The sequence below is a fragment of the Drosophila subpulchrella genome, chromosome 3L, assembly GCF_014743375.2.
Source record: "Drosophila subpulchrella strain 33 F10 #4 breed RU33 chromosome 3L, RU_Dsub_v1.1 Primary Assembly, whole genome shotgun sequence".
NCBI lineage: Eukaryota > Metazoa > Arthropoda > Insecta > Diptera > Drosophilidae > Drosophila > Drosophila subpulchrella.
Window position 1 is genome coordinate 13,092,394 of NC_050612.1, and position 27,868 is coordinate 13,120,261.

The 27,868-nt window shown below is 42.3% G+C and overlaps 5 protein-coding genes across 7 annotated transcripts; 2 read left to right on the forward strand and 3 right to left on the reverse strand.

Annotated features, from left to right (window-relative positions):
* Positions 1 to 122: 122 nt before the first annotated feature.
* Positions 123 to 1,793, forward strand: LOC119553808 (eukaryotic translation initiation factor 3 subunit E). Its single transcript, XM_037864429.1, has 3 exons — positions 123 to 309; positions 405 to 797; positions 894 to 1,793. The coding sequence occupies exons 1-3, from the start codon at positions 220 to 222 to the stop codon at positions 1,716 to 1,718; spliced, it is 1,308 nt and encodes a 435-aa protein (XP_037720357.1). The 5' UTR covers positions 123 to 219; the 3' UTR covers positions 1,719 to 1,793.
* On the reverse strand, positions 1,785 to 4,030 carry LOC119553807 (acetyl-coenzyme A transporter 1). Of its 2 annotated transcripts, XM_037864428.1 has the most exons (4): positions 3,930 to 4,030; positions 3,753 to 3,873; positions 2,286 to 3,690; positions 1,785 to 2,150 (listed from the first exon to the last, which is right to left on the reverse strand). In XM_037864428.1, exons 3-4 carry the CDS (start codon positions 3,687 to 3,689, stop codon positions 1,977 to 1,979), a joined length of 1,578 nt encoding a protein of 525 aa, XP_037720356.1. In that variant the 5' UTR covers position 3,690; positions 3,753 to 3,873; positions 3,930 to 4,030; the 3' UTR covers positions 1,785 to 1,976. The 2 variants fall into 2 exon arrangements, with proteins under 2 accessions (XP_037720356.1, XP_037720355.1); XM_037864427.1 differs by having other exon boundaries at positions 3,753 to 3,985.
* A 535-nt stretch (positions 4,031 to 4,565) lies between these two features.
* Positions 4,566 to 6,871, reverse strand: LOC119554944 (cold shock domain-containing protein CG9705). Of its 2 annotated transcripts, XM_037866053.1 has the most exons (4): positions 6,578 to 6,871; positions 6,215 to 6,497; positions 5,393 to 5,515; positions 4,566 to 5,316 (listed from the first exon to the last, which is right to left on the reverse strand). In XM_037866053.1, exons 2-4 carry the CDS (start codon positions 6,346 to 6,348, stop codon positions 5,142 to 5,144), a joined length of 432 nt encoding a protein of 143 aa, XP_037721981.1. In that variant the 5' UTR covers positions 6,349 to 6,497; positions 6,578 to 6,871; the 3' UTR covers positions 4,566 to 5,141. The 2 variants fall into 2 exon arrangements, with proteins under 2 accessions (XP_037721981.1, XP_037721982.1); XM_037866054.1 differs by having other exon boundaries at positions 6,215 to 6,871.
* Positions 6,872 to 7,285: 414 nt separating this feature from the next.
* On the forward strand, positions 7,286 to 9,741 carry LOC119552841 (E3 ubiquitin-protein ligase RFWD3). The gene is made up of 2 exons (XM_037862703.1): positions 7,286 to 9,013; positions 9,076 to 9,741. The coding sequence occupies exons 1-2, from the start codon at positions 7,414 to 7,416 to the stop codon at positions 9,633 to 9,635; spliced, it is 2,160 nt and encodes a 719-aa protein (XP_037718631.1). The 5' UTR covers positions 7,286 to 7,413; the 3' UTR covers positions 9,636 to 9,741.
* Positions 9,742 to 9,749: 8 nt separating this feature from the next.
* Positions 9,750 to 22,228, reverse strand: LOC119552840 (neurotactin). Its single transcript, XM_037862702.1, has 3 exons — positions 21,776 to 22,228; positions 13,029 to 13,675; positions 9,750 to 12,829 (listed from the first exon to the last, which is right to left on the reverse strand). The coding sequence occupies exons 2-3, from the start codon at positions 13,630 to 13,632 to the stop codon at positions 10,896 to 10,898; spliced, it is 2,538 nt and encodes an 845-aa protein (XP_037718630.1). The 5' UTR covers positions 13,633 to 13,675; positions 21,776 to 22,228; the 3' UTR covers positions 9,750 to 10,895.
* Positions 22,229 to 27,868: the final 5,640 nt, after the last annotated feature.

Below are 27,868 nucleotides of genomic sequence, written 5' to 3' on the forward strand. Positions count from 1 at the left end.
AATGTATTTCAAATAAACGCGCCATTATGTAAGCTCAATTAAAAATACCGTTTATGGGAGCACGGTATTTTTGAGGTGCGCGCATTTCCGCCCCTTGGTAACACTAAAGGGGCGTCATTCTTTTCATCCCTGGGCACACTGTTTGCCTATCGCACGCGTATTTTTTGCGGATTTTGCGTGTAAATTTCGTTGTGAAAACACAGTAAAACAGCAGCAATCATGGCCAGTTTCGACCTAACACGCATCAACTGTCAATATCTGGACAGGCATTTGACCTTCCCGCTGATGGAGTTCTTGTGCGGCAAGGAGGTTAGAAACGCGACCAGGCGGTGCTCCGCCAGCGGTTTGCCGTGTCACCAGTACATAATTATGGGCAATCTAGATATATGTGAGTTCCGTTTCAGATCTACGACCAGCAGGAGCTGCTGGAGTACATCCTGGAGACGGTGAACAAGACGAACATGATCGATTACACGATGGACACCCGCAAGCGTCTGCATCTCAGCCAGGAGATGCCCGAGGCGCTGGTGCAGCGCAAGGCGGAGGTGCTGTCCACCCTCAAGCAGCTCCAGAACGAGGTGGCGCCCATCATGAAGGCCACCGACATCCTCAAGAACGGCGAGAGCATGAAGGACTCGAAGACCTTCGTCAGCGCCCTGCAGAAGGACTACAACTTCAAGGTGGAGCACCTGGAGAGCGCCTACAAGCTGGCCAAGTACCTGTACGAGTGCGGCAACTACCAAGAGTCCACCTCCTACCTGTACTTCTGCCTCATCGTCATGTCGCCCAACGACAAGGTGTGTTCCCTCCGAAAGTCCCTTCTGTAATCCCGCATTCCTTAAAAGAGAGAAAATTGCTTTATTAACCCATTCCTGGCCTTCCAAACATTACAGAACTACCTGAATGTGCTGTGGGGCAAGCTAGCAGCCGAGATCCTTACCCTCAACTGGAACACCGCCCTGGAGGATCTGACGCGTCTGCGCGACTACATCGACAGCGCCAATTTCAGCACCATCCAAGCCCTGCAGCAGCGCACCTGGCTGATCCACTGGTCGGTCCTGGTCTTCTTCAACCATCCCAAGGGACGCGATCTCATCATTGAGATGTTCCTGTACAAGCCACTGTACTTGAACGCCATCCAGACAATGTGCCCGCACATCATGCGTTATCTGGCCACCGCCGTAGTGATCAACCGCACCCGCCGCAACGCTCTGAAGGACCTGATCAAGGTGATCCAACAGGAATCGTACACTTATCGCGATCCCATCACCGAGTTCCTGGAGTGCCTGTATGTGAACTTTGACTTCGAGGGAGCGCGTCTGAAGCTGCACGAGTGCCAGACAGTGATCCTGAATGACTTCTTCATCGTGGCCTGCCTCAACGAGTTCGTGGAGGACGCCCGTCTGATGATCTTCGAGACATTCTGCCGCATCCACCAGTGCATCACCATTAGCATGCTGGCCGATAAGTTGAACATGAAGCCCAACGAGGCGGAGTGCTGGATCGTCAATCTTATCCGCAATGCCCGGCTGAATGCCAAGATCGATTCGAAACTTGGCCATGTGGTGATGGGCACCCAGCCGCTGAGTCCCTACCAGCAGCTGGTGGAGAAGATCGACTCGCTGTCCATGCGATCGGAGCATCTGGCCGGTTTGATTGAGCGCAAGAGCAAGCAGAAGCAGAACCAGGAATCAGTCGACTCATGGAAGTACTATTAAACATCTTACTTTATCCACAATTAAAGTGAATTTTTAAGCGAATAAACCAGCATCATACCCATTCGCTCAATTCAACATTTAATTTTATTTCCATTGGAATCAATTTTAGTTATACAAAAACAATACGAAGGCGGGAATTTATAAATTTTACTAGCCTACAGATTGCAAACGTCTGCTAATCCTAGAATTAGTTGTTTGTACCTACGGGTCGGTGCTGGATCCCTTTGGGGATCTAGCCCCGGATCACACTATTGATTGCTACCGCGCCTTCTGCTTGACCACAAGCCAAGATCGCACGGGCAGGTCCTGCAGATAGACTATCCATTTGCGCACCAGCAGCAACCAAACGATGCCGTAGACGACACAAATTCCCGACTCCAAGTAGTAGCCATCGAAGGCAATCTCGCACTTGCCAGCAGACGCTTCACAACTCTGTGGAAGAAATGAATAGAAGTTATTTTTCTTATCTTCTAGGAGTATAAGCTTAAGTATCTTTAACATCGTTTAAACTATCATTTGACTTATTTAAAACTTTTATCTGAAGATGAATCCTCCCAAAGCACTCACCTGTTGCTCCTCCTTGTCCAGGCAGGTGTTTTCCGCATTATTAGAGCACTGTTTCCAGGTGAGCACATCCACCAGCCATAGCACCACGGTGTTGGGCCAATTGCCGCCCAGATTGCACAGCGTGTTGAGGAATGTCATGTAGGTGCCACCCACGGCGGGATCGGAGATCTTGGCAAAGAACGCCATGGCGGCCACGAACATGGAGTAGAGGAATACTTGGTAGATGGCATAGCTAGTGATCAGCAAGACGTAATAATAAACGGGCACTGTTCCTCCCCGGATGATGTAGGGTGTGATGTAGGCTAGCCCAGTGGCCACCGTGGCCATGATGATGCGGTAGGGAATGGCCTTCAGATAGATGTCCATGGGACGTGGTCCGTTCGTATAGCGACCCACCGCCAGCGGCAGTATGAGTTGCAGCGGAATGAGTGGAATGGCCAGCAATGCCAGCTTATCCTTGGGCACCCCGGCATCAATTAACTTCAGGCTGGTCACTGCATCCGAGGCGGCAAACGTGACCTTTACGGTGAGCAGGATTACAGCCAGAATCTGGACAGGACGCATGCGCACCATGTCCCACAGGATCTTGTAGCTCTCGTGAATGTTAAGCTCATGCTCTTCCGTGTAGCGTGCGTCCATGTGGGCATCCTCAATGTCGTTCTCCTTCTTGAAAATGGCCACCAAAGTAGTGGCTACCACAAACGTGATGCCCCAGAACCAAAGGAAGCGAGGCAGCGTGATCATGCCGTCATCCAGTGGCACATCCCGCAGATAGGTGTTGCAGAAATCCTTGGACTCCAGGGCGATGAACACCACATAGCCCAGGAAGTATCCAGCGGTTTGGCCCACACTATTGCATGTGGAGGCATAGCCAACATTGCATCGTTTCAGCATGGTCAGGGCCCAGCCATCCACTGCGATGTCTTGGGTGGCGGCCAGGAAGTTGAGCAGGAAGAAGAGCAGCGTCAGTAGCGGGACATTTGGATCCACACCATTTCCGCCCAGCCAGCGATCTACGTGGAGGGAAAGGAGCAGCATGAAGGCGCCCAGGAGGTATTGCACCGGGACTAGCCAGGATTTCCGTCGGCCAAATCGCCGGATGTACAGGGAATCCACAATGGGAGCCCACAGCAGCTTCAGGCTGAAGGGCCAGTAGGCGAAGGAGAACTCCGCCTGCTGCTTGTAGCTGGCTCCTCTGTTCTGGAGCAGCATGGGAATGGCTGCTATCAGGCCAATGGGTATTCCCTGCAGCACATACAGGAACAACAGGATGGCTATATTCCTCCGATCCCCGCGAATGTCAGGTTTTTGGTGCTCCATCTCCTTCTCCGGCTTTGGGTGCTCCTCGATGAGCAAATCCTGGTCGGCATGGCTGCCCGTTGGCTTCCTCCGTATGGCAGACATGCTGAAGGGGCATTGGGAAATATGTATTATATGCACATGCCACTTTGGAGGCCACCGGCTCACCTGTTTTTCCTAATCACCAACAAATAACAACAAATGTCCCAGGTCCACGTCACTCAAGTGCAGAGCTTTATTCCCAATTTCGCGATAATATCCCTGTACTGCCTCTAGTTAGGTTTGATGTCTGGATGAATGGGTTTAATATTCTGTGCCAATGGTCTTTTAACTAAATCATATTACCGTCAAATCGGAATATTTTCTTTCGTGGCATATGTTTGTTGACGTTCCAATATACTTTTATAGCAACTTGAGGTCCCACTACGCAGGTAGGTGCTATAAACCATGGCTATGGTCACACTAATCACTTGAAATTTAAACTTGGTGGCGGGAGGCTTAAGAAATTGAAATCCTTATTGGGAGTATGAGGTTGGGTTGACTATTTATAACTCTGCTTTGATAAGTCAGGCCGTGCAGAAATATGTATATACATTTGTTTTGCTTGTAAGTTAAATGTAATATTACGAAATGAAAAAGGAATCAATTAAAAATGTGGACTGATTTGATTTTCAAGTGAAGAAAAAAAAGTATATGTATTTGCAATTAGCACTCTTGTGGAATGATAATTATATTATTTCTTTAATTTGTAGTTCACATAAGATTCATTTCGAAATTGGCACAATACTTCAGTTGCATGTAAAATGTAAAAACTTTCCGATATATTTAAGCATCTGGAATTTTTGTATATCATAAAATATTACATTATCTACTCCCAACGGACTAATATTTATTATGCTGACCGCAACTGTGTATATAAAAATACGCACATCTGTAGATAACACTCAACTCCCACACCACTCCATAAAAATCACCAACGCAATTGTTTTGCAGCTTTTGTTTTAATAATAAAGTGAATTACTGAGAGCATTTTGCTTGTTTGCTTGGCGAACACATTCAGATGTTTCGATATAATTAAAATTAATTACTGATACAGGCTCCACAGCATCGGGCGCTGTGCGAGTGGCTTCTCGAACAACGATTTCAATTTCCAAATACATAGGTTCTCAATAATATACTCGAAACTGGTTTCGTTTGCCCTCCCCTCTTCCAGAGGAAAAGGCAATGTTTGTGACTGTGTTTTGACTTTCATAGCTTAGCTTAAATTCTAATTAAGTGTTCAATTGAAACTCTGGTGATGCTGCTCGCTGGCTGGCTGGATGGCAGGCAGGCATGTTGCTCATTTCTATTACGTTCGTTCTGGTCGGGATTGGGCTGTTTTCCTGGCTGCTTCGGTTTCATTTACATTCATGGTTATTGTTCTGTTCGGGTTTTCCATTTCGCTCATCTCGGGTGGCGTGCTCTAGCTCAATTAAATTTCTTGGAAGGCCGTTCAGCTTTTAACTGCTCACTTTTCCGCTCCCGCAATCCGCACTCCGCATCCTGGGCCTCCCAGCCTTACTTGGCGGGCGAGGAGCCGCCAAAGAAGGGCTCCTCCCACTTGTGGTGCACCTCGGGCGTCAGGTTGCTAATCTGCACGTGCACCGCTTGGTGTTTCTCGTACTTGGGCGGAATGGCGCACAGACGGTATTTGACCTCGTCCCCGGGCATGGGCACATATTCACCCTCGATGCTGTGGGAGAGATTACATTTTTGTGGGTTTTAAAGAGCCAGCTCAAAGGTCGCGCATGCATTATTCATCCACTTACTCGGAAACATGGCAGAAAACGTCCTCTCCGCCGGCATGGGGTGTAATGAAGCCGTGTCCTTTGGTGCGGCTGAAGGATTTCACAACGCCGGTCACAACCGGATTTTCCAAGGCCCGAGCGGAGCTGTTTTTATAGCATTTTTTTTTTTGTATATTTTGAGTTTGCGCGTGTTTGGATTTTGGCAGCGTTTGATAAAAGGGAAAGGAAAAGCAGGAAGACACAATTAAATCAATGGATGATGAAAGGCCAGGGGCGAGGGCAGAAATTAAGTAGGGGTCTTATATACAGAAGGGTGTCTAAGAGCTTATTTTTTTGCTAGCATCGTATCTTTAAGTATTCATGTAATATGATTTTTATATAATAAGGAAACTAAAACAACTATTTAATCAATTGAAGCTTTAAAGAAATGTTTTAAATATACATTTTAAATCCTCTATACAATTTATAATGCAAATTGTTTTCAGATATAAGTTAACGCTTAGTTTAAAAAGAACATATAAGTAAACATTTTTAATTTATCTTAACAATTTATTCGGATATTAAATATTGAAAGATATAAGATTTAAGCATAGACTGTTGTATTGCAGCTACCAAAAATGAATTTTAGATAAGGATCGAGAGTCATTGTAATTATTCATTGGATAAACATTGAACACATCAAAAATGATTGAAAAGGGCAAATAAGGAAGCTCATTTGGTCCCTGAAACCCCCTGAATAGAGACCCTTGACCAAAGTTGTTTTAGGGGTCAAGGGGGTGGCCATTGGGTGGGTGCCAAGGGGGTGGTTGGGTGGTTGGCTGGACAGGAGGCAGGGGGACTTACGTCGAGGCCGTGCGAGTGCGCCTCGTGATGATGGGACTGGGCAGCTGCAGTGAGGCATTGGGACTGTGGCTGTTGTGGTGGAACACCGGCGGCTTGGCGGTCAGCAGCTTCTCGGGCGTCCTTGGCTCGGCCATGGCTTTCTTCTTCTTGTTTACTTTCTTCGCTCTCTGTTCTTCCCCTTTCTCCTCTCCTCCTCTCCTTTCTCTTCAGTTAGTAGAAGCGGCTTGCGTGTGTATATATATATGCTGGGGTATGTGTGTGGGTGAGTGGACGGCAGCCAAGTCTGTCGAGTTCAAGGCCACGGGGGGGTTAGTCAGCCAGCAAATTGCGTTGCACTTATTTCACCTCTTCCCTCTAGCTTACCGTCAACTTCACGCCCTGGTTTTTAGCACCTTTCGCAAATTAACAACCAGAAATTTAAGCTTCCTTTTTTTGGGACAACCGCACACACTGATGCAATTGCTTGCCGCTATGAGAAATGCCGGTGTTTCTTGGTTTTTTAACCCTCTGATTAAGCCTTGTGGGGTATATCTTTTGTTCACTATGTAATCTCGATTTTATTCAGCTTTTTGGTCGAGTTTTATCTTCGTTTAAAGCGCGCTTTCTGAGGATCCCACTTTTTCAACGAATGGCGGCTGAGGCGTCAAAGTCTGATTTAGATTGACCGTTTCGAGCTTTGATAGGAAATCCTAAAAAGTTATTGCTTAGCTGTGTATCGATACTTATATCGATATTTATAGCAACTTAATATATGTAATTAATAAAATTAACTGAAATATTTTATATTAAATAAATATTAAAAACTAAATTAAAATAATTGTAATGTTTTAAATTTATCATTAAAAATTTAAACAAAGCGACCGTTGTGTAGAGACTGAAAGCAATAATTAATAAAGGTCAAATTTGTTTAAATTACAAAATAATATAACCAATTTTATTAAAATAATATTCCAAAATAGTTATAAATAAATTGATTTTTTTTATTTAAAGTTTCAATTTTAAACACATTTTCGATAGTTTCTCTTTGGCCATCACTAGTGACGCTCACGCCGCACTTTGCTTTGCCCCACCTCTAGATTGATTAGCGTCTTGTTTCTCCTCGAAATTCTTCAAAAAATAACAAACAACCCAGTGAACCGCTATGTTTTTCACCATTATTATGATATTTTTATAATATTTGCCAGTACTATCCATTTTACATGAGCGAAACGGAGAGCGACGGAGACGCAGAAGTCGAGGGCGTCCTGGATCCGGATATCTTCTCATCGGACAGCAGGGAATCCGATCAGCCCGTCGTGCGCAGGCAAAACTGGCAGCGGATTATGACCCAGAATCCCGACTTTGATCCGGATTATGTGCTGCAAGAAATGGAGGATGCATACAATTCAGATGATGCCGGTGGGGATGCAGATATAGAGGTGCCATACATAGATCCTGAGGAGGAGGAAGCAGGGGCTCATGGGCTAGTCGCACAGATTCGCCAAGAGCTCTTGTTGCTTGAGGGTGAACTGGCGGAGCCTGGGGAATCTCCTGAGCCAGTTGGAGATCAGCAGCCTATTGGGGGTGATCCAGGGCCTTTGGAAGCTTTGCAGCTGCCGCCTGAGAATCAGATAGAAGCTCAGCAGCAACCAGATCAGCTCAATGAGAACCAGGAACCAGATCTTGCTGTAGAAGCCCAGGCGCAACTGGCAGACCAACCACAGCCCAGAGTTCCTGCCGTAGTCCTGGTAGATCCTCCGTCTATGCCCAGTACTTCCCGTCGAAACCAAGGCGAAGAACCAGGTGTGATCTCACTGGATACACCGTCACCGCCGAAGAAACGGAAACGTCTCTCTGGCGCCGCCAATAAAAGCCTCAAAAAATCGCCCGAGGGCAAACCCACCATTGTGGAGGACGAAGACGATGGCCTTACCTGCCCCATTTGTCTAGATTCCTGGGAGATGAGTGGCGAGCATCGACTGGTCTCCCTGCGCTGTGGTCACCTCTTCGGCGAATCCTGCATACGAAGATGGCTAAATGAGAGCCAACGCCAATCATCCGTAAAAGTGTGTCCGCAGTGCAAAACTAAGGCCACATTCAGGGACATTCGTCACCTGTATGCCAAGCGAATCCAGATGCTGGATACGGAAATTAGGGAGCAATTGGAAGCGGAGCGCCGACGTACCCAGACCTTGACCACAGAGCTGGCCACCGCCAAGCTGGCTCAAACTCTAACCGCCGAAAAGCTAATGCTCCTGCAGAAGGATTACGAGCGGCTGAAGGAGCTTGTGAGGGCGGGCGGTGGTCGTGGAGCCTTTGGAGGCGATGCAGATGGCAGTGGTGGTCAGAAGGGCATTCACCAGCTGGCCACACATCGTTTGTACATGGAGAAGAACTTTGAGATCACCCGAGAGCCCGGCTGTCGAGTTCTACTCTATTCCGCCAAGCACTCCATGCTGGTGGCCTCCCAGAAGAGCGCGCAGAACCTATTTCCCGGCTATGGAGTGCGCTTCATCGATCCGCCCAGCTTTAAGCCACTGCACTTCCTGCACACCTCGGCGCTTTTGGTCAGGGACATTGCATTTAGCGAGTCCCAGCACTTGCTAACGGTGGCCAGTCGCGAGCCGAAGATCAAGATCTTTGACACAAGGACGCGGCTATGCTCGTCCATGTTCACCGCTCATGACAGGATGCTCTGGTCCTGCGCCCTGGATCGCAACGAGCGTGAGCACTTCCTATACGGCGGCGACCTGCGAGGAGGGGTATACATCTATGACTTGCGGTTTCCCGAGAACATACTCTGCGAGTTCCAAGCCGAAGGTGAGCTCTGGATACTGTAAGCATGAAGTTATCTTTTAATGCATCTTTTTAATCCCTTCCAGAGAACTTTAGTCCTGTGATACACATAGTTCCAGTGCCACCAAACAAGACTTTTACCAGTGGCGGCTTCCTGGTCTGCCAGCTGACGGCCCTCACTTTCTACGAGTACGCCTCGGCCAATGATACGGCTGTGCCCACTCGGCTCAATGTGGAGGGACCTTTTCTGTCAATGCAGTACGATGTCGTGCAGGACACGGTGCTCATATCGGCCCGCTCCAATTCCACTTCACCCCAGTCGCGCTTTATACTGTGCCGCCTGGACAAGATAGACGGTACGCCGGTGCTTAAGGTGAAGGCCACCATCTACGGCTCGAAGGCCACGCCGATTATGACGCGACCGACCCAACTGGGCGTCGAGGATAATACCCTGGTTGTGGGCTATCTGCAGGACAGCAAGCAGCTGATGATGCACGATGTACGGCGGGAGGAGCGGGTGCAAACGATGCCCGTCAACGAGGTGATCTACGACATCTGCCCGGTGGCCACTCAGGCCGGATCCTATTTGGCCGCCCTCACCGACAATAAATGTCGTGTCTACAAAGTTAACAGTTCCAAGCGATAAGATATGCCTGCATGTGCATTCATTTTCCATGAAAATACCCAAAGATGTCTTTAGCTGTAGTTGATTTCTATTAAACAAGAGACTGCTGGACGAACATATAAGCATAGAACTTAGTTTAATTTTCTCATTATTTCCGTTTATTAAACATTTGTCAACCTTACGGTTCGCGTACAAGATTACTCTGAACATAAATCTATATTGTGTACTCCATGTTCTGTTTTTGATTCTTGATTTCATTTTTTGAATGCTCGTAAACTGTTGTGGATAAGTTTTGTATAAAACAATAGAAAATGTTGGTTCGATTAATAATATACATATAAAGCTATACAAAAATGTGTTATCCATACAATATCCGATTTATATATATGTGTAATTATAGATACTCCTAAGTGAATGGTGGAAATGAACGAAATGATTGAATAGATGTCTAAATTCATTCCTGACAGTCTCGAAATGTTTGCAACATTTTCTTCTCTTGGAAAAGTCTCTCGATCTAAAAATTGCAATGAGTTTTGAGCGGCATACGCCACAGCTGAGATTGTGAACAATCCTGGCCAGCGTTGGCAAACCCAACTAAATCTTAATGAATTCGGTTTGCTACTCTTGAGTCTTGAGTTTTGTAAAATTGTATCAAAAAAGTTTCGTTTCGTCGTTGGTCGTTTGCGGGTTTGGTAAATCAAAAACCTCTGTGGCATTTACTCCTATATAGTTGTATACGGTTTATAGTTTAGCATATAGATTAGTGTGTTGGATAGTTGAAAGACGCAGATCTATACTTTTCAAGTATAATTTTGTATATTTTGTGATGTTTTATTTGTGTTTTTGCTGTTTTGTGTCTGTGTGTTTTTGTGATCGTTAATGTTAAGATTAGAAAATACGTATTCGTGTGAAGAAACGTATGGAGTCAGCATAACTTAGGACTTTCAACTTAAACTGTACGATAACTAAATATCCGTTACACATATCTCTATATTTATATATATATAAACACTAGATTAACTTAGGCTAAACTAAACTCGAAACGAAGTCGGGAAAAATGAAGCTTTGATTCGGGTTCCTACTAAATTTAAAGGAATCGTATGCTATTGAATTGAAGTCAAACAGTTAAAAGCTTAACTTGGTATTATGAGTAAAGATGTCTTTAAATTTAGTAGAAATGGAAGCCGTAACAAAGCTGAATGAGATAATCGATCCCCAGGCGGATAAAGACAGGTGAGAAAGATTAGCTCCGCAGGGCTAACTTTTGGGATTTTGGTTCGTTTAATCGACGCGCGCGTATCGCGGCACTATATCCTTGCTGATCCAGTAGTTGCAGGGCAAGTAGTCCTCCTGCGGCAGCGCATCCTGGCCAACATTGATGACCCTGCGGTTCTGAACGAACGACTGCACCGTGCCGTGGGACACATAGTAATAGAAGAGCTGCTGCATGGCCGACACGAAGCGACGCTGCTCCACGGTGTGCGGCTCATAGCGACCCAGAATGGCCTGGACATCGGCATCCACGGTGGCCAGCTGATCCGCTCCCTCGCCTTGGGTGACGACATAGAACGGCACACTCGGCTGCTGTCTCGCATTCGTCAGCAGCGGGCAAACGCTGCGTATGTCCGAGATGATTGAGACCAGCGACGCATAGCTGCTGGCATTGTACTTCTCAATAACCTCGTCGGTGAGGCCCAAAGCTCCAATCTGCGAGTTCTCCAGATAGGCACGCACCTCCTCACGCGTCCAGTTCGTATGCAATTCGCGGAGTTTCTCGGTGTGCGCCTCATGAGCAGTGGCGCCCATTACCAGGATCGGATTCTTTTCGTTGGCCTGTTCCCGCTTCCAGGTATCCGAAGGATGTTCATAGACCACATCGCCATCGAGCACCAACCACTCATGTCGGCTGCCGCTGGCATTCGCCTCCTGGGGCTGGGGTAGATCCACGGGGAAGTGCAGCCAGGTGTCGGGGGTGGCGGCCCAAAGACGCTCGCTGGACGCTTCGCGTAGGCACTGCACATCCGTGCACTCGAGGGTGGCCATCAACTGCTCGTTGAGTTTGCCAGATTCGCTGAGGGGTTTTCCAGGCAGAATGGCCGATCCAGACGAGGCCCACGCCCTGGTGTACAGATCCTTGACCTTCTGAGAGTTGACCAAAAGAGTTACCAGAGTGGCTCCCGCACGATGACCCAACAAAGTGACGGATTTCGGATCACCACCGAAGTTGGCAATGTTCAACTTGATCCACTTAAGCACGGCAATGATATCGGTGAGCGCATAGTTGCCAGATGTGGGCGGATGTGCCTCCTTGGTCAAGGCATCCAGAGCGAGGAAGCCGAAGACACCCAAACGGAAATTGGGACGTACAAAGATCACATCGTGCGATCGAGAATAGCGAGCCGATGGACGGAGTATTCCGGGAGAAGGACCAGCCAAAGATTCGGCACCAATCAGGACCACGACTGGCAGGGGATTGTTGTATCGCACATGAGGAGTGACCACATCCAGATAGAGGCAGTCTTCATCGCCCACGGTGGTTCCATTGCCCAGTCTCTGCGTGCACACCACACTGCTGTTGTGCGTTGGCAGTGTATCATTCCAGCACATATTGATGTCATCGACCAGTTCGGCTGGTTTCCATCTCAGCTTGTCCACAGGCGGCTTCGCGTATGGAATTCCACGGAAGGCGAAGGCTCCATCCTCTTTAACACCCTCCACGGGTCCGCAGCCCGTCACTGCCATGATGTAGCGTCCTTCGCGCAGCGGCGGCGTGGTCAAAGTCTCGTGGGTCAGCACATAACCAATGACGGCCAGCAGGAGCACGAACAGCAGGATACCGAAAACAATCAGGGCATCGTCCACACTGCATCTGTAGGCACGTAGGCGAGTTAGCAAGGAGACAGGTCGGTTCTGCTCCTCCTCCTCAGCGGCCAGTTTCTCCTCTGCAGCCAGTTTCTCATTCTTAAGCTCGTCCTTTATGTCCTCGGTGCCGTTGGTCTTGACGGGTGCCCGATCGACCGTGTCCTGATCCTTGAGAGAATCGTCAAGGGTCTCCATTGAGGCCAGACCGGCTTTGCCCAAACCCAGCTCAACATCATCGTTGCTCTTCTTTTTCGGTATCATGTTGGCAATGGGCAGCTTGATGGCGTTCAAAAGGCCACGCTTTTGTGGTGCATCGGAGGCGTCGTCACCAGGCGTAGCTTCAGCTGTGGCTTCTGCAAATGGAGAATTGAATTAGTTATAGTTCGTTCTGTATGATATTATCTGAAACGGTTGGAGATATAAGTACAAAGGATAGGATATTCCGAATAACTGATATCCAATCCCATATTAAAGCAGATTATCTATCAGATCTATGGAATATTCAATTCTTTGATTTAGTATCCACCTTTCTTAAATAAAAAATTTACTAACCTGACTTGGCATCGGCATCTCCATTCACCAGCTGCTTCTTTTCCTTCTCGGCGGATGGTTTGCGGGTGAAAAAGTTGCGCAAGCGTTCTCCCAGACCTGGACGAGATTTCTGATCATCTTTGCCAGACACGGCAGCGGCATCTCCATTGTCCTCCTTATCCTTATCTTCCTCCTTCTCCAGCAACTCGCCCTCGGCACCATCGCCCTCCGCCTTGGGCTTGTTCTTCATGAAGAAACCGGGCAGCTTGAGACCTCCAATGGGTATCTTCTTGGGCTTGACCTCGCGCTCCTCCTTGCTGATCTTCTTTTCATCAGCACCGTCGGGCTTTGTGCCATTTTCGGCGGGAATATCTATGATCTCCTCTCCATTTCCTGGTTTGGATTTCTCTGGTTCGGCATCTGCGATTTTCTTCTCGGCCACTGGTGAGGATTTCTTGTCGGCACTAGGAGATGCTGGTTTGGAGGTCTGTGGACTGGGTGTCTTCTCCTTGCAATCCTCTTTTTTGTCCAACATTTTGTCCGTTTCCTTGGGCTCCTCGAGAGCCTCCTGCTGGGCGGCTGTCGTCTCAGTGGGCGGGGTTTCCTTCTCTTCAAGTTCGCCCATATTGTAGATGCTTCAAGATCGTTTAGAGAACTCTTCGGGAATTCTGGAATATATAAAAAAATATATTTTCTTAGTTGATGTTCTGGATTTCAGGTCCTTTTCAGGACAAACCTTGACTTAGTTGCAGAAATAACTAGGTTACACTTTGGTTCTGGTTTTTAGTAACGATTTTTTTTTAGGGATCTACGATCTAGGATCTATCACGATCGCTGACTGAAATGCTTCTAGCTGCCGCTCCCGGCTGCACGGGATTTTTATACCGTCCTGGTAGAAATTCTTGAAGTAATGATCAGCTGCTGATCCTGGCAAATGTTAATGCCGGCTGCCTCGCTCACCTTTGTCCTTGCACAATTGCTCGAGGGTTTTCCTCGCCCTCTCTCTTTCTCTACCTGAAGGACTATCCTACCTGGAAAATGTGGTCCCAGGTAGGCCGAGGAAAATTTGCTAGTATTTCCCTCAACATATCCCGGCAGCATGGCGTTCTTTTCGGGGCGGGAAGACCGCAAATTTATTAAGCGAGCAGAGCCAGCTTCATTTCAATCATTTTGTGATACAAGCCCCGAACCCAATCCCTTCCTTCTTAAGTTTTTTCTAGTTTCCCACTTTGGTACGTGCGTCTTGTCGCTTTTCACACGTCCCAGGTTCTTCGAAAAACGTTCTTAATTAGCGAAAAACTATAAAATAAACGTGGAAATCATCCAAGGACATTCTCCGTTTTATTCCTGAAACGCCGCTCGCAGCGGGATTGCAGTAGCAAATCACGTCCAGACTAATTGACCGCACCAGAAACTGCTAGAAGTCATGAGAATATTCTTTCTTTTTAAGTCCTGTCTTGACTTTACCTGACTTTTTTAATGAGCTGGACATTAGAACGACATTAGTCCAGTCGCAATTAAAAAACGTGATAATTTAAAAAAGATTTGCGTTTCGAAAATATTATATTTTGGAGAGATTACATTTATGTACATTTGCACCCAAGTTATCAATCTGACAACTTTGTATGATCTCATCAATAGATCATACGACTCTATACATTAATTCTTAGACTTGCATTGCTTATCAATCAAACCTTGATCACATTCAGAAATATTTTAGAAAATAGGTCTAAATACTCTGTTTTGGAAAGATTACATTTACATTTGAACCCAAGCTTTCAATCAGAATCTATTGATCTACGGACTCTATTCATTAATCCTAAGAGTCGTGTTGCTTATCAATCACACCTATCATCACATTCAGCCATTTTTTTTAGAAAATTGTTCCAATATTAAACTTATGTTTTGTTTATTTGACCCATTAAATTTATGTCCAAGCCAATGCTCATTACTCCAGTCCAGTAAACGGCTACCCCATTACTTCCCCATTGAGGGTATTACAAGTCCATTACTCGCACGCATGAAATACAATCCAAAGCCAAAAGAGACGACATGGAAGATATGGCCAAGGAAAAACGATGCCAAGTCCCGACCTCTGTCATGTAAATCAACCGAAATTCCATTAAAATGTGAACTTTAAGTTCAAATTGCGTTGCGTGCCATAATCTCCCCATCATTATCAGTTCACTCTCTGGTTTTTCTCGATTTGGTCAACTGGAAGGGTGACACCCCGAGTGACTAGGAAAATCACAAAATGGAAATGAAGAAAAATCGAAAGCAACTCGACAATGTTGCGTATCGAAAGTGAAAAAAGAGTGTCACACACATGGTTCTAGAACAAAAATAAAAAAGTGGGGAAAGAGTTGGGTTGAAACAAGGCGACGCATTGCAATCCAATTGAATCGGATTTCAGAGTATTACCACGACGACTGGCGGGAAAGGGCGGAGATAAGTTGTCTGGCAGAAGTGTGGAAAAGTCATGGGGCCAGAGGCATATAAGCCTCCTTGTTGTTCTTGCCGCTGTCTATATAGTAGTCGTACTATATGGCATTCCCTTCTCTAAACAGAAGCAGGTCAAAGTAATTACAGTTCACTGGAAGTGGAGTATCTTCGGGCACTATCTCGAATGTGGATCTTTATAGTGCGTTCTGATAGTTGGCACACTAAAAATCTTGACACATCTATAAAAAGTAAGACTGTTTTGAAATGATTCTGACAAGAAATAATTAAATCTTTATTGTCTTACTTTCAATTGAGAATTCTATATGGACAGGTCTATAAAAATAGTATTTCCAAGAAATAGTTCTCGACTTTTAAAGCTATAATATTAAACTAAAACTTATTTTTATAAAATATTTCCCAAAATATATTTATTTTTTTGTAACCCACTGTCCACGCAATTATTAATTAAAGACAAGTTAAAAAATAGCAAAAACTCGACTATTTATAGGGCCATACGCAGACTATTCCTCATAGCGATCATTGTTAATTAGCTGAGAAATGTCTGAGGAAGTGTCTGTTTCAATGGGGGGTCAAGCAAACAAAGTTGACGCACCCAAATCGCAATGAAAAGCGCTAAAAGGGAAAATCGTTCCATGTCGTCAAGTCACGCAGTCCAGCACTTTTACGCCCCGTCCTCCTTTTTCTGGATTCTTTGCGGCATATGTGACCGGCCTGTAATTGGTCTTGGCTCGTAAATTAAATCAAATTCGAAACTTGCGTTTGACATGCAATTCGACTTCCTTCTCACAGTCGAAAACCCCCAACCAAGCTCCCTTTTTTATTATCCCTGAATATTTTTTTAGTGCTACACATGGAAATTGCCGTTAAAACATAAAAATTGACCTCAACATGTTGGGGGATACTGTGGTGAAAGGTTTAGGAATAAAACCACATCACAAAGAACTTAAAATAATCTCAACCCTTTTCACTAAAGCCAGAAGTAATGTTTTTTTAAGTAGAATAGTTTTATAGGACTTACTAAAATAATCACATCAATGTGAGCCTCAAATTTTTTGTTATAACTACAAATTTCCCTTTTTCGTTTTGGAATATTTCACCACCACTGTTCCAAAAATCATACTAGATTATCCTGTAACATGAGCAACCAAAATGTTACCCCAATCAACCACCGAAAACCCTCGTAGATCCCAACATAAGCGCAACAAATAAATTCTGGTGAAATATCTCGTATCTCGAAACATGTCAAGAAACACTTTGAAATGCATAAAAATGCAATTGCTTTAGGCCATTTATTCCACTCGAGGGAGTGAACAGAGCCATTTTGAATTGGGCGGTATGTTTGGGGGAGATAACCTCCCGTCATGAGTGGGAAAGCGACAACTGGTACAAAAGTTTTGGGCACAAACTGCCGCCAAAGACGCAACCTGTGCCTCTGGTTCTAGTACTCATTTCTTTATTCTTTATACACGGTACTTTAAGAGTACAAAGGTATATTGTTTTACTTTAGATACTTAAAGGTCTTAAAATATAATAATATGAGGTTGATATTATTATATTTCATATTTATAATATTTAAATAATATAATATTTATATATAATAATAATATATTTATATATAATATAATATTTATATATATAATATAATATTTTTATGTTACTATTTTTTAATGTTATTTTCAAAATTTTACGTAGAATAAGAAGTGACTTTGAAATCGTATCCCATACAATATAACTATTCATTTCAAGACAAGATGAGATCACCACATATCATATTCAAGGAAACCACACAAAGCCTTTTTAAAAAAATTAATGTTTTTAATAAACAATATTAAATATCTTCTTATTATCAGAGGAATAGTAAATACATATTTGGTATTTGCTTTTAATATATGTTGCTCCAGAGTTTAGAAGTAGTTTAGTGGATACCATATAGTCGCAATACCCATTAATATTATTTAAGCTTTGTTTTTTTTTTTTGCCTAACTAACGGCAACGAAGCATGAAACGAAAACAGTGCGAAGGAAATGACAAAAGGAGTGGGGGAAAGGAAAAGGGGAAAACGAATGAGTGGGGGAAAACAGTAGTTGGGGGAGGAGTGTGGGAGGGTTAACCGATCTACGTCCTGTTATTATTATTTATTACGTTTCCTGTTGGCTGCCTATCTCTTGTGGCCAGTGAAAATTGCTGCCGCCCGCCGCCAGATGGCGTCTTGGCCATTCGATGCGTGCGTGCGAACGGGCAGTAAAATGTGTGAGCGAGGTGGGTAATAAAAAATAGAAAAAGGACACACTATTTTGACATGCACTTTTCAGAGCGTTTTTGTGTGTGGGCGCTGTTTATGCTCAATTAAACAGGATATTTGAACAATTTCAGGACACTTCGCAACCCGAACATTAAGATCTGCTGATAAAAAAGCGCTTAAGTCCTGCAACTCCTGTTTTATAATTATACGTACGAGGAAATTTGTCTAGACAGTGAACATAACTAATAGGTATAATTGCTATGCAATTTTGAGATTATGCACAGCCAGAAAACTAATAGCATATTAGAGAATATGATGGACTTGGTCCTGATACATTTAAAAAATATTTTTGATAGAAACAGCACTTATCTTAGTTTTTCCAATAATAGAACAGAAATAGACACACAGAATTTTTCAAGCTCTACGCATATAAAAGTAGAGCTTCAATTTTTTATTACACTTAACGTTTTTTTATATCTTTCAGTGTACTACTTTTCCCTACTCAAAGCACCTGCAATCAGCGCTTTAGATTCAATAACCTCAGGCCAAATAATTTTTCAATTTGCGCCTCCAATTTCCACGACGGAAAAGAGGCAGACACCGAGGGAAATCGCAAAACTTCTAACGAACTCAATTTGTCATCCGGACGCCATGCTAATAGACTTCTGGACGGGATTGAGCCTCCACAGCGGCCTCCTCCCGGTTACAAAAGCCCCTCGGGTCATTTTAAAATTAACTTTTAATATTCTGATCTAACGATTTATCATGCCGTGTTGTGGATTTTGGTTCAAGTTACTTAATTTCATGGCAATTTATTGAAGTTGGCCAAGTGGGAGAATGGAAAATGATGAGCCACATATTCGCCGGGCAATCAAAAGAAGGGTGATTAATGAACAGATCTGACACGTGTTCGAAAAACAATGCGGAAGGGGTCAGAAAAATGAAGGGGATTAAGTTCAGTCGAGCATAAGGTGCACATAGAAAAATGTAAAAAAGAAAGCAATTTAAAAAGCAGCAATCTTTAAAAAAAACTTTTTTGTAAGTCAAATGATGATGATGTTTACTACTTGTGAAAAAAAATTGTATTACAAAGTCCATTATTAATTTTAGTTTAGTAAAAACTATTTACTTAGTATAGTTTGACTAGTTCTAATGGGTTAAATTTTCAACCAGAAATAATTTTTTTCAGTACATTAGAGGTGGAGAAACCAGAAACCGCAAAACCTTAAGGTTTATGCACGTGCGATGTGAATTCTCATTCGTCTCCCCTCTTTTTATTTATATGGATAATAATCTCCTGGGGCAGGTAGAGAGCAAAGAGTTTCACAAACCTCAAAGGATCTACGGAAGGCGCCTAGTTCTGGGACGAGGGGATTGGTACAAAAAAAAATGGAGTTGGGAATGGGAACAGCAAACAAAGTTGGAATGAGATTTCCACTTCAAACAAGGAATTTTTATGAATTTGTAATTACACTCGAGGGACAAACAACTCTTGAAGATAAGGATGGGATAACCTTGAGTTGCGTTGGTTTTTTATGTTTGCTTATTATACAGTGTTTTCTTGAGTTTTAAGGATCCTTTTTCCTTTTCCTTTTTTTTGGAGTTTTGGTAAAATAACACTTTCTTAAATGCAATTTATTAAAAAATCTTTAAGTTTTTAAATACATGAACACTTTAATATGCTTTCTGATATTTTAGGATTATAGTCTTTTTCGAATTACAAATGATTAGAATTAGAATGAAATTCTTACTATTATTATTTAGACCAAGTGTTATTTTTAGAAAAACCCAAGTACTGAGCATCTTAAAGTCTGTATATTGCAGTACGGGGTTCTTCCCAACGTATTTCTGTCTTTCTCATTATATCATTCCATTTTATTGCACATTTTCTCCTAGCGCGACGTTCCTTTTTCAGTCAGATAAGCAAAGATTTCCTCCAAGATAATAACTCTGAGAATTCCTTGAAGACAAACTCAAACTCCTCGCAGGGCAATTGAAATTGTCAACAAAAAATATTTATGATTTGCGCTGGGGTTCCTTGTAACCCTCATTAGTCAATTGTCAGCAGCACTCGAGAAGATCCGAGTTTTGGTATCTTATGCCAGCACTTGACTCTCAAGTTCTCGGTGCTGATGGATTTACAATTTCCTAAATGAAAACCCCATTTGCCTTTAAACTGTTTGACCATGAACTCCACATGTAAAACGATGGATTGTTTATCTTTGAGAGCGAGAAATTGTTCAAAAATGTGTTTGGTATTCTTCTTGCATTTTCCTTGTTGTGTTTTTTCCTAATTGTTGTTTACTTTTCAAGTGAAAGCGGCCAACTTACATAAGAAACAAACAATTTCAAATTGAATTGTAAAGAAGAAGAAAACTTTTGATTACACACACATTTGGGGGGGGGGACTAAAGTGAGAAAATGAGATACTATGGAACACTCATCAACATCATGATGATGATCATCAGGGCTGTCGGCTTTGTCTTTTGAAAACTTGGCAAAACAATGAGGGAAGTTGGAGTGAAAAGTCAAGGGGGAGTTGCCTCAATAAATCTCTTTCCGAATGCAAATGTTGCGTCAGCTTGGCATCTTCACTTCTTCCTACCCTATTTTTTTTTTGTTGTGCCTCTGTATGTTGTTGATGTTTTCCCTGCTTTTTAGTTACCCGATTCCCCGGAAGTCTTTTTCTAGAGCGAATCGAAATGTAGCAGCTGCCAACTCGAACTTTCTCTGGAGATCCCGGGAATTCGTGATCTTTTCCCAGCGCCTATTAATTCATCATTGAATTATTGCTCTTTTCCCGGTATCCCTTCAACGATTTCCTTTCCATTTGTTTACTGAATCACTTTTTGGGGATTTATTCGAGCCCGGCGTCTGCCTATGCATACAAATGATCAAAAAGGGTCGTCCTATTTTTGGAGCCAACTCCATCCACAACTCTGTGAATGTTGATGGATTGAAATATCTGAGGATTAGCACACATTATGTTTATGAAATGTTCAAAAGGATTTGTCAGGGCTGTGATTTATATCAAATGGTTATGTTTTTCGTACGGAGAAATGACACATGCCATTAGAAAGGATGGAAAATTAGAAATAAAGGGGGAAAGAGCTGTCGGATCACTGACACGAGCCATTAGACCCCAAGACGCATATGATGATGATGATGGGTGTGCGACGCTACGGAGGGATTATATCAATGAATCGTGAAGTGCCATTAATCTTATTTGGAGCTTGAAATAAAATTCTTGTGCAGACGCCTTTTAAATTGTTTTGGTAAGATGTTTTCTCGGTAATTATGGCTTATGGAGGATTAGAAATTAATTTTATGATTTCTAAGGATTAGTGCCGAGCTAATCCTTATAGACTTAAAATTAAAAAGTTCATTCGGAAAAAAAATAAAAGTAGTAGGGCTTTTAGATTTCTAAAGTTATAAAGCTACCAGAATAACTTTTAAGTTGTAACCTTTTTCGCAAATCTGATGTTATGCTGTGTTGAAATTACCCAAAATTTAATTTATGCACTATCAAGGATTGGAACAAAAATAATCGTAAGCGATTTCAAAATGTAGAAATAAATTTATGTTCATTTGGGAAAGAAAATATTTTTGATTTTTAAAGTACCTATGCTTACTAAAAACCAGGCAACAAACCACTAAATTTAAAAAAATTCATAGAAAAATTAATTTGTAGATTTAACTTTAGTGAGGTGGTATTATTAGTCTAGAGCTATCTTTTAGACCTCACTTTTTAAAAATATTAAAGAATATTTTTTTGTTTGAGAAACTTGTACATTTTATCCTATAGACTAGGTTTTCCATTTAAAAATCTATACACCAATTTTAGTTAAAATTTTTAACAGCCTACAGCAGGCTACATTTTTTTAAGGTTCTTGAACAACAAATATAAAATTTCAAAACGAATTTACAATTTTTTTCAAAGAAATTGTAAGTTTTCGTTGTCATATGGAAAAAGGGATCTCATTCACGTTGGTACATTTTTTGTAAACCATTCTATTTTTTTTACAATTCCCTGGGGTCCTCTAACACGAATTTTGATTCATACCTGATGTTTAAGCCACTCAAACACGATGTGATGTTGCTGAAATGTGGCAATTGGGAATAATCCTTCAATCCGTGGAAACAGCGGGTGGCATAAGTGAGCGAAACGCGATGTCCTTCCTGCAGGACACTTAGGTGTGTATAACAAACGTAGAGATTTTTGTGATTTATTGCGGTTTTCTTTCTTCCACTCTTTCTGCACAGAGCAAAACAAATGCACAAAAATAGTTGCGGTGTTTGTTTTTTTGTTGTTTTGATTTATGTTAATATTTTATTTGCACTATATATATGAAGCATTCACAATAGGAATACAAAAGTTATTCCTTTTTTGATTTTGTTTTCTTTTTGGTCGCGTCTATTTGGCGAGAGTGTGTGTTGCTGTTGCAGGATGGTGTGCGATGGGAAAACGAGGAAATTCGGAGAACCGGAGCAGAGGAAAAAGCGTGCGGAGTCCAAAAGAGCGTGGCTCTAACTGACGCCGATTCGGCTTCCACAGGCGGCAGTGGAAGAGCAAGAGCCAGACCAACCACTGGAAATGGAGACGACTCTCTTATTGTCACTCACGCGCTCTCGAGTGGAAAGAGGAGAGTGGGAGACTTAACGAGCTATAAACAAAAACATATTCCCAATCAATCGTATTTTGATTAAAAAATACAAAAAAACCGAATAATTATATTTTGTAATGTTACTATTTTTTTGTAATTATAAATTGTTTTTTTTTTTAAATTTTTAAATGAGTTCTTGGCAAATAATCCTTAGTGTTAAGAATTAATATAGGAATTGTCAGGGCTGTGCTTTTTATCCAATGGTTATGTTTTTCGTGCAAAAAGCATACTTGCAAAAGTTCTTTGTAACCTCAGCTTAAGACTCTATTAACAAAAGATATACATACAACATAAAATTATATTTCATTTAGTCTTTGTACATTCGTAGGTTAGTTATTGTATAAGCATGGGGTACTCCGTTTTAAGATTTAAGTGTTGAAATAACAAAACTTAAAGAATATTAGGCTAGATTAACTATTGATTTCATCTTTAAAAAAAAAAAAATGGATTCTATTCACCCGAAAGATGTAATGCTTAAATCCACTAGAAACTTAATACATCCTCTGAAAAAATGCACTCGCATTTACCATCAAAATGGCCCAGTGTGCACTGGAAGCGGTATTCTGATTGAGCGCCCGCTCTCATTTTCTCTCTCTCAGAACAGCCGGCTTGGGACGAGCGTTTGGGAAAGGGGAGAGGGGGGTGCGCCCGCATAGGGGTGGCTGGAAAGCAGAAGCAGGGGACTCTCTCCTGCACTCTCTCTCACTCTCTCCATGCATTGCTTTGTTTTCCTGTACAGTAAATGCAAAATGTTCAATAGTGTTTTTTGAACAGGGTATTGTAATTAAGGTAAGATATTTGATTATGGTTAAAAGAGAGGTACATACGATCTTATAAAGAGTTGGTTTTGGAAAAAGCTGGTTTAAATATAAATTGAGTAAAATATTCCTAGCTTTGGTTTAAGTAAAGATTTTTTTTAGTGTAATATCTAAACACTTACATATATATATAGTTTTTTAAAAAAATACGATAGGACTCCTTCTATAACAACTTTAGGGTCAGCTAATAAAAGCGGAGCAACATAATGCAGCGTAGTATTATTTAATAATCCTTTGAAAGAGTATTTTGGGATTCTTCCTTCAAATATAGTTTTTGTTTTGTTGTCCTTCCTTTAAGGATGAAAGGTAACAAAAGGAAACCGGCTGGACGAAGTTTCTTGATAGGGAATTTCGGTTTGGGTTAAGGTTATGATTTCGGTTTTGGAACTCGTTTTCGAATGCGCACCAATTGGCAAGTGCTGAAGCGCAGTTTATACCGATGAGACATCTGGCGTATGTAGGGAAATTCCAAGTCCTGATGCGTCATTACAGCACTAACCCTTGCCACCCCTATCCCAACACCCCTTTTTTGGCATAGGATTTCATATCCCTACCCCTGAGAATATCTAGAGGTAAACAAAATATGATGATTTTTCACGTCACCTTTTGCGCAATAACAGTATGATATGTATGTTTCCGGTTTTATAAAACATTTATATTCAAAACTGTCTTCACGGATAACTATTATATTTTTTATTTTTCTTAGATAATCATAAAAAAATATTTCCGTTAGATATTGTAAGATAAATATTTCAGTTGTTAAGTTTCGATATAAAAATATTGCACTGCATACAGTTGAATGATTGGAGCAGTAGCCATTAAGACACGTGCTAGGAATGGATTAATCAACGTTTCTATCCACCTTATCCCCCTTCCCGATAGTCAGACCCCCGTATCCCTGCCCACATGTCAACAACTTTCACGCCCCGAACTATGAGGGTTCCCTATTTAATTGTGGAGCTACTGAAGCATTTCATTAGACATGATGTTAGGCGACATCTGCTACCGAAAAGCCGAGCAAATGGCGTAGGAAACTATAAAATGTGAAGGTAGGCTCGGGTTACCTTAGAGTTTGACGCATGCCTGTCACGTAGGAAAGGGAAGGATCAAAAAATGATCGCATCGGATCGTTATCATGATTGCAAATGGTAACGAGGAAACCCGCAAAATGTGGGACTTAAAAAAAAAGGAAGTGGAGGAGTGAACACATGTTCCTGTCTTGTTTCTTTCTGTGTGGGTTGCTCGGATGGAATAATTAACAAGTTTAATTTAAATTTGAACCGGAAACGGTTGAAACCGAAAACGAAGACCTTAAGAAATTCTGGGGGAGTTCTCGAAGTAACCCAACGATATGTAATTCAATCAACCAATGATTCGGTTTCAATGTGCTTAGTTAAACCCCGAAAAAGCCTCTTAATGTTTGGGCTCAATTATATGGCTTTTTGTGTGTGGGGGGTGCAGTATCTAATCCTCCACCCACTTGCCATCCCATAAACGCCTCAAAGTCGACTACAAATAGTGAACAAGGAAGTTGCACATAAAATTCGTCTTGTTTTAGCCCCGTTGAAAATTATGTTCGGACATAAAAAAACGCAACTTTTGTGGGTAGTGCCCCTTACTACACCCGACAACCACTTTTAACCACCCACTTGGTCTGAGGGCAACCACAAAAGTTACTGTTTTATTTACCCAAACAACCCGGCAAAGGGCGAGGCCGGTGCTTCAGGATGGGGATTGGACTTTGGGATGCGGGACATGTGGCGAACAACAGGCGCAGCAAGTGTTAAGGTGGTGTTGTGGCGCCCCTTAATGGAATCAGTCCCCCAGACTCGACTTGCCTGCCCAGATAAAACATGAAACGCTTTTAAGTGTTCCTCGCAGCTGAGGTTAAACACCTCAAAGGCGGCTCACTACGTCTGGAAAAGTTCCGAGAGTGGGTGGGGGCGTTTCGGTGGTGCAGGGAAACCCCCTCGGGCAAACTATCTATGCAGAACTTGGGATGTGGGCTGATCAAATTAAGTTGAAGGTGCAGATCAAGACCAAGTTATGATTAAACTTGAGAAACGTAGGGACTCAAGGTGTAGATGCAGCTAGACATTTCTGAAAAATAATTAAAGTTATCTCGCTATACTAAACTTTATAATAAATTTAAAAGGACCAGTTTCAATAAATTAAAAAGTGTATTTCCCTTAGTACTTATAAACCCTAAGTTTTCTTTGATCTAGGAACGCACTCTTGAACATTTCAAACTCCCTCAGAACTAGATTTCTCCATTCTCAGCTAGTATTTTCCCCTCTGAACAATCAATTAAGGAACCAATTCGCCTTAAGATGACTAAACTCTCCAAGGGTCAATGTGTCCCATTCACCGGGCAATCAAAACAGACCATTGATACTTTTGAGCTGCTGTAACAATATCAACCTTACAGCCACAAGAGGCAGATGAAAGATGTGCACACAAAAGATGAAAACCGAAATGCACAAATGGGCATTGAAAATGAAAACGGAGTCTTTAGTAATCTTCAGTGACACAATAAAATACAAAAAAAAAAAAAAAAACAGTGAAGAGGCAGCAGTTTTCAAAAGGGAAAAGTACCATAGGGAGATACAGCCTGTGTGCGTGAGTCAAGTAAGTGGAAATAATCGCAGACAATAGAATAAACAGGGGAACTCCTCTTGTGCTGCATCTGAATCTGCAGCCCAGGCTGCACAGCTACTTCTCAGATACTTCTACTGGCATCCGAAGTGCAAAGTCAGATTGTCAATCCCAGGCAGCTTCAGAGATGCAGAGTGCATAAAGTCAGCGGTGCAGAGTCGTTGCACTTTTTAAAGTGTCGCACTCTCCTCAGAAAAAACACCCAATAAGAAGTGGACCCAGACTGAGACTTTCGTCTTCACTTGGACGGCAGAGCCGGATTAACACTTAAAACTGTCGGTGTCACAGTGGATGCCTTGAAGAGATATAAACTAAAAAAATTAGTTTTTGTAAGAAATCTAATTCACTAACTCTGTGCTGAGTTGTTTCTATACTCAAAGTAAGATAGCACAGAATAAAAAATTGTAAGGGATTTAGAAAAATATATCATTATGTACATAAGGCTAAGGGGAATTGATAATAACATAAAAATATATTAGATCTTCTTCAAGTATATTTTTTAAATACAGGAGAAGGTTTATGTTATAAGTCTTTGCTTAGGAGAATCCGAATTTATTTTTTTTAATTTATTGTTCTCCAGCTTCTACTTATAACTCTTTAACTGAGTAGAATTCGAATTTATTTTTATTAATTCATCGTACTTATCGGCAAAAACCCGTTGGAAAACAAGTTTCTAAAATTTAGGATCGCCTGAAAACTATACATTTAAGCCTATGTATTTTAGAACGTTCTATATTTTATAACGATTTTTGGTACATGACTATAAAATGTTCTTAGGACTGAACTAATTAGTTCCAAACTTGTAGTTATACAATCTTGGCACAACAAGTAACATTTTTACAATAAGTACACACTATTTCAGCAAAGATTGCATACCAAAAACAATTGTTTAATACTAGTGTGACTAGGATATTAAGTACTATGTAATTTTATTCTGAGTATTACCACATATAAAACCATATCATAGCCACTGTGCTGCAGTCTAAGAAATACGCAGAGTCTGACATTGACATGCAAGCAGCAGCAGAAGGACTGAAGACAGAAGCTCCAGCCGGAGAAGCAGAAGCATCTGCCCCTCATAAAGACCAAAGAGCAGGGCTCAACTCATGCCCCGTGTGGGCGATGTGTGTGCGAGATTGGATTGGAACTGAGACCGAGATGGGATGGGATGGAGATGGAGACGTAGACCTTTGTTGGGGCCCTGGCCAAGCTCTATTAATATCCGACTTCCTACAATTTGGTGAATGCGTAAATTATATGTGAAAGGAAAGTTGACTTTAATGCGTCATAATTGATGCACAATGCAGAGGGGAAAAGCGATAGCTTGATTTGATTAACGCAGAATGTAGCTCACAGATATATGTATACTCATAGCTTGAAATGTATTTGTAAGAGCCTTCACACCCACTGCAATTGAAACTTTGACTTACTGCCAAATTATTGATTTTCATGGCATCTGCAGTGGGTATCTGCAGCCTGTAAATGTGTATCTTTGCGGGCTACGTGTGTGGGCGTTTGACTTTGCCATCGTTTTCAAGGAAGCCCTTCAAAGTTCTTTTTGCCTTATTTTTCCAACACAATTATCCGCTTAAAATGCCAAAGCGGGCCAAAGCAGCAATGGGCAAAGTATCTTTAAGATGCAATTCAGTTGGGGAAACTTGATGCCGGTTCGACATAATTGAGCCCTGTCGCTGGGCCATGGAAAATAAATTTTCAATTAAACGCACATCAACGATCCGACAGCTATGGCCACATACAATTGGTTTATCTCACAGATACGAAGATGCTGTGGGGATCTAATGAAGATGATGCAGCGCATTTTGTTGGCTGCACGAGTTGAAATTAAGACAAAAGTCGAGCCAGATGGACAAATGACCAGAGGATGAAATAAGTATATGACAGCTGCCATGAGTTGAAAGGAGAAACAATTACAGCGCGTGGCATTGAACTTTGTGGGGAAAAAGATAAACCAAATCAGATACTTTTTATAGCCAAGAAGTGGACAGATATCCAAATAAA

Bases quoted from the DNA above. Each gene is read 5' to 3' on its own strand.
- LOC119554944 (XM_037866053.1), bottom strand. From the start codon at position 6,348: ATGGCCGAGCCAAGGACGCCCGAGAAGCTGCTGACCGCCAAGCCGCCG. The intron at 5,516-6,214 runs GTAAGTCCCCCT...CTATAAAAACAG, and splicing joins CGCACTCGCACGGCCTCGAC to CTCCGCTCGGGCCTTGGAAA. The intron at 5,317-5,392 runs GTAAGTGGATGA...TCTCTCCCACAG, and splicing joins GTTTTCTGCCATGTTTCCGA to CATCGAGGGTGAATATGTGC.
- LOC119552841 (XM_037862703.1), top strand. From the start codon at position 7,414: ATGAGCGAAACGGAGAGCGACGGAGACGCAGAAGTCGAGGGCGTCCTG. The intron at 9,014-9,075 runs GTGAGCTCTGGA...AATCCCTTCCAG, and splicing joins CTGCGAGTTCCAAGCCGAAG to AGAACTTTAGTCCTGTGATA.
- LOC119553808 (XM_037864429.1), top strand. From the start codon at position 220: ATGGCCAGTTTCGACCTAACACGCATCAACTGTCAATATCTGGACAGG. The intron at 310-404 runs GTTAGAAACGCG...GTTCCGTTTCAG, and splicing joins AGTTCTTGTGCGGCAAGGAG to ATCTACGACCAGCAGGAGCT. The intron at 798-893 runs GTGTGTTCCCTC...CAAACATTACAG, and splicing joins TCATGTCGCCCAACGACAAG to AACTACCTGAATGTGCTGTG.
- LOC119553807 (XM_037864428.1), bottom strand. From the start codon at position 3,689: ATGTCTGCCATACGGAGGAAGCCAACGGGCAGCCATGCCGACCAGGAT. The intron at 2,151-2,285 runs GTGAGTGCTTTG...TTTCTTCCACAG, and splicing joins TGGACAAGGAGGAGCAACAG to AGTTGTGAAGCGTCTGCTGG.
- LOC119552840 (XM_037862702.1), bottom strand. From the start codon at position 13,632: ATGGGCGAACTTGAAGAGAAGGAAACCCCGCCCACTGAGACGACAGCC. The intron at 12,830-13,028 runs GTTAGTAAATTT...CTCCATTTGCAG, and splicing joins AGATGCCGATGCCAAGTCAG to AAGCCACAGCTGAAGCTACG.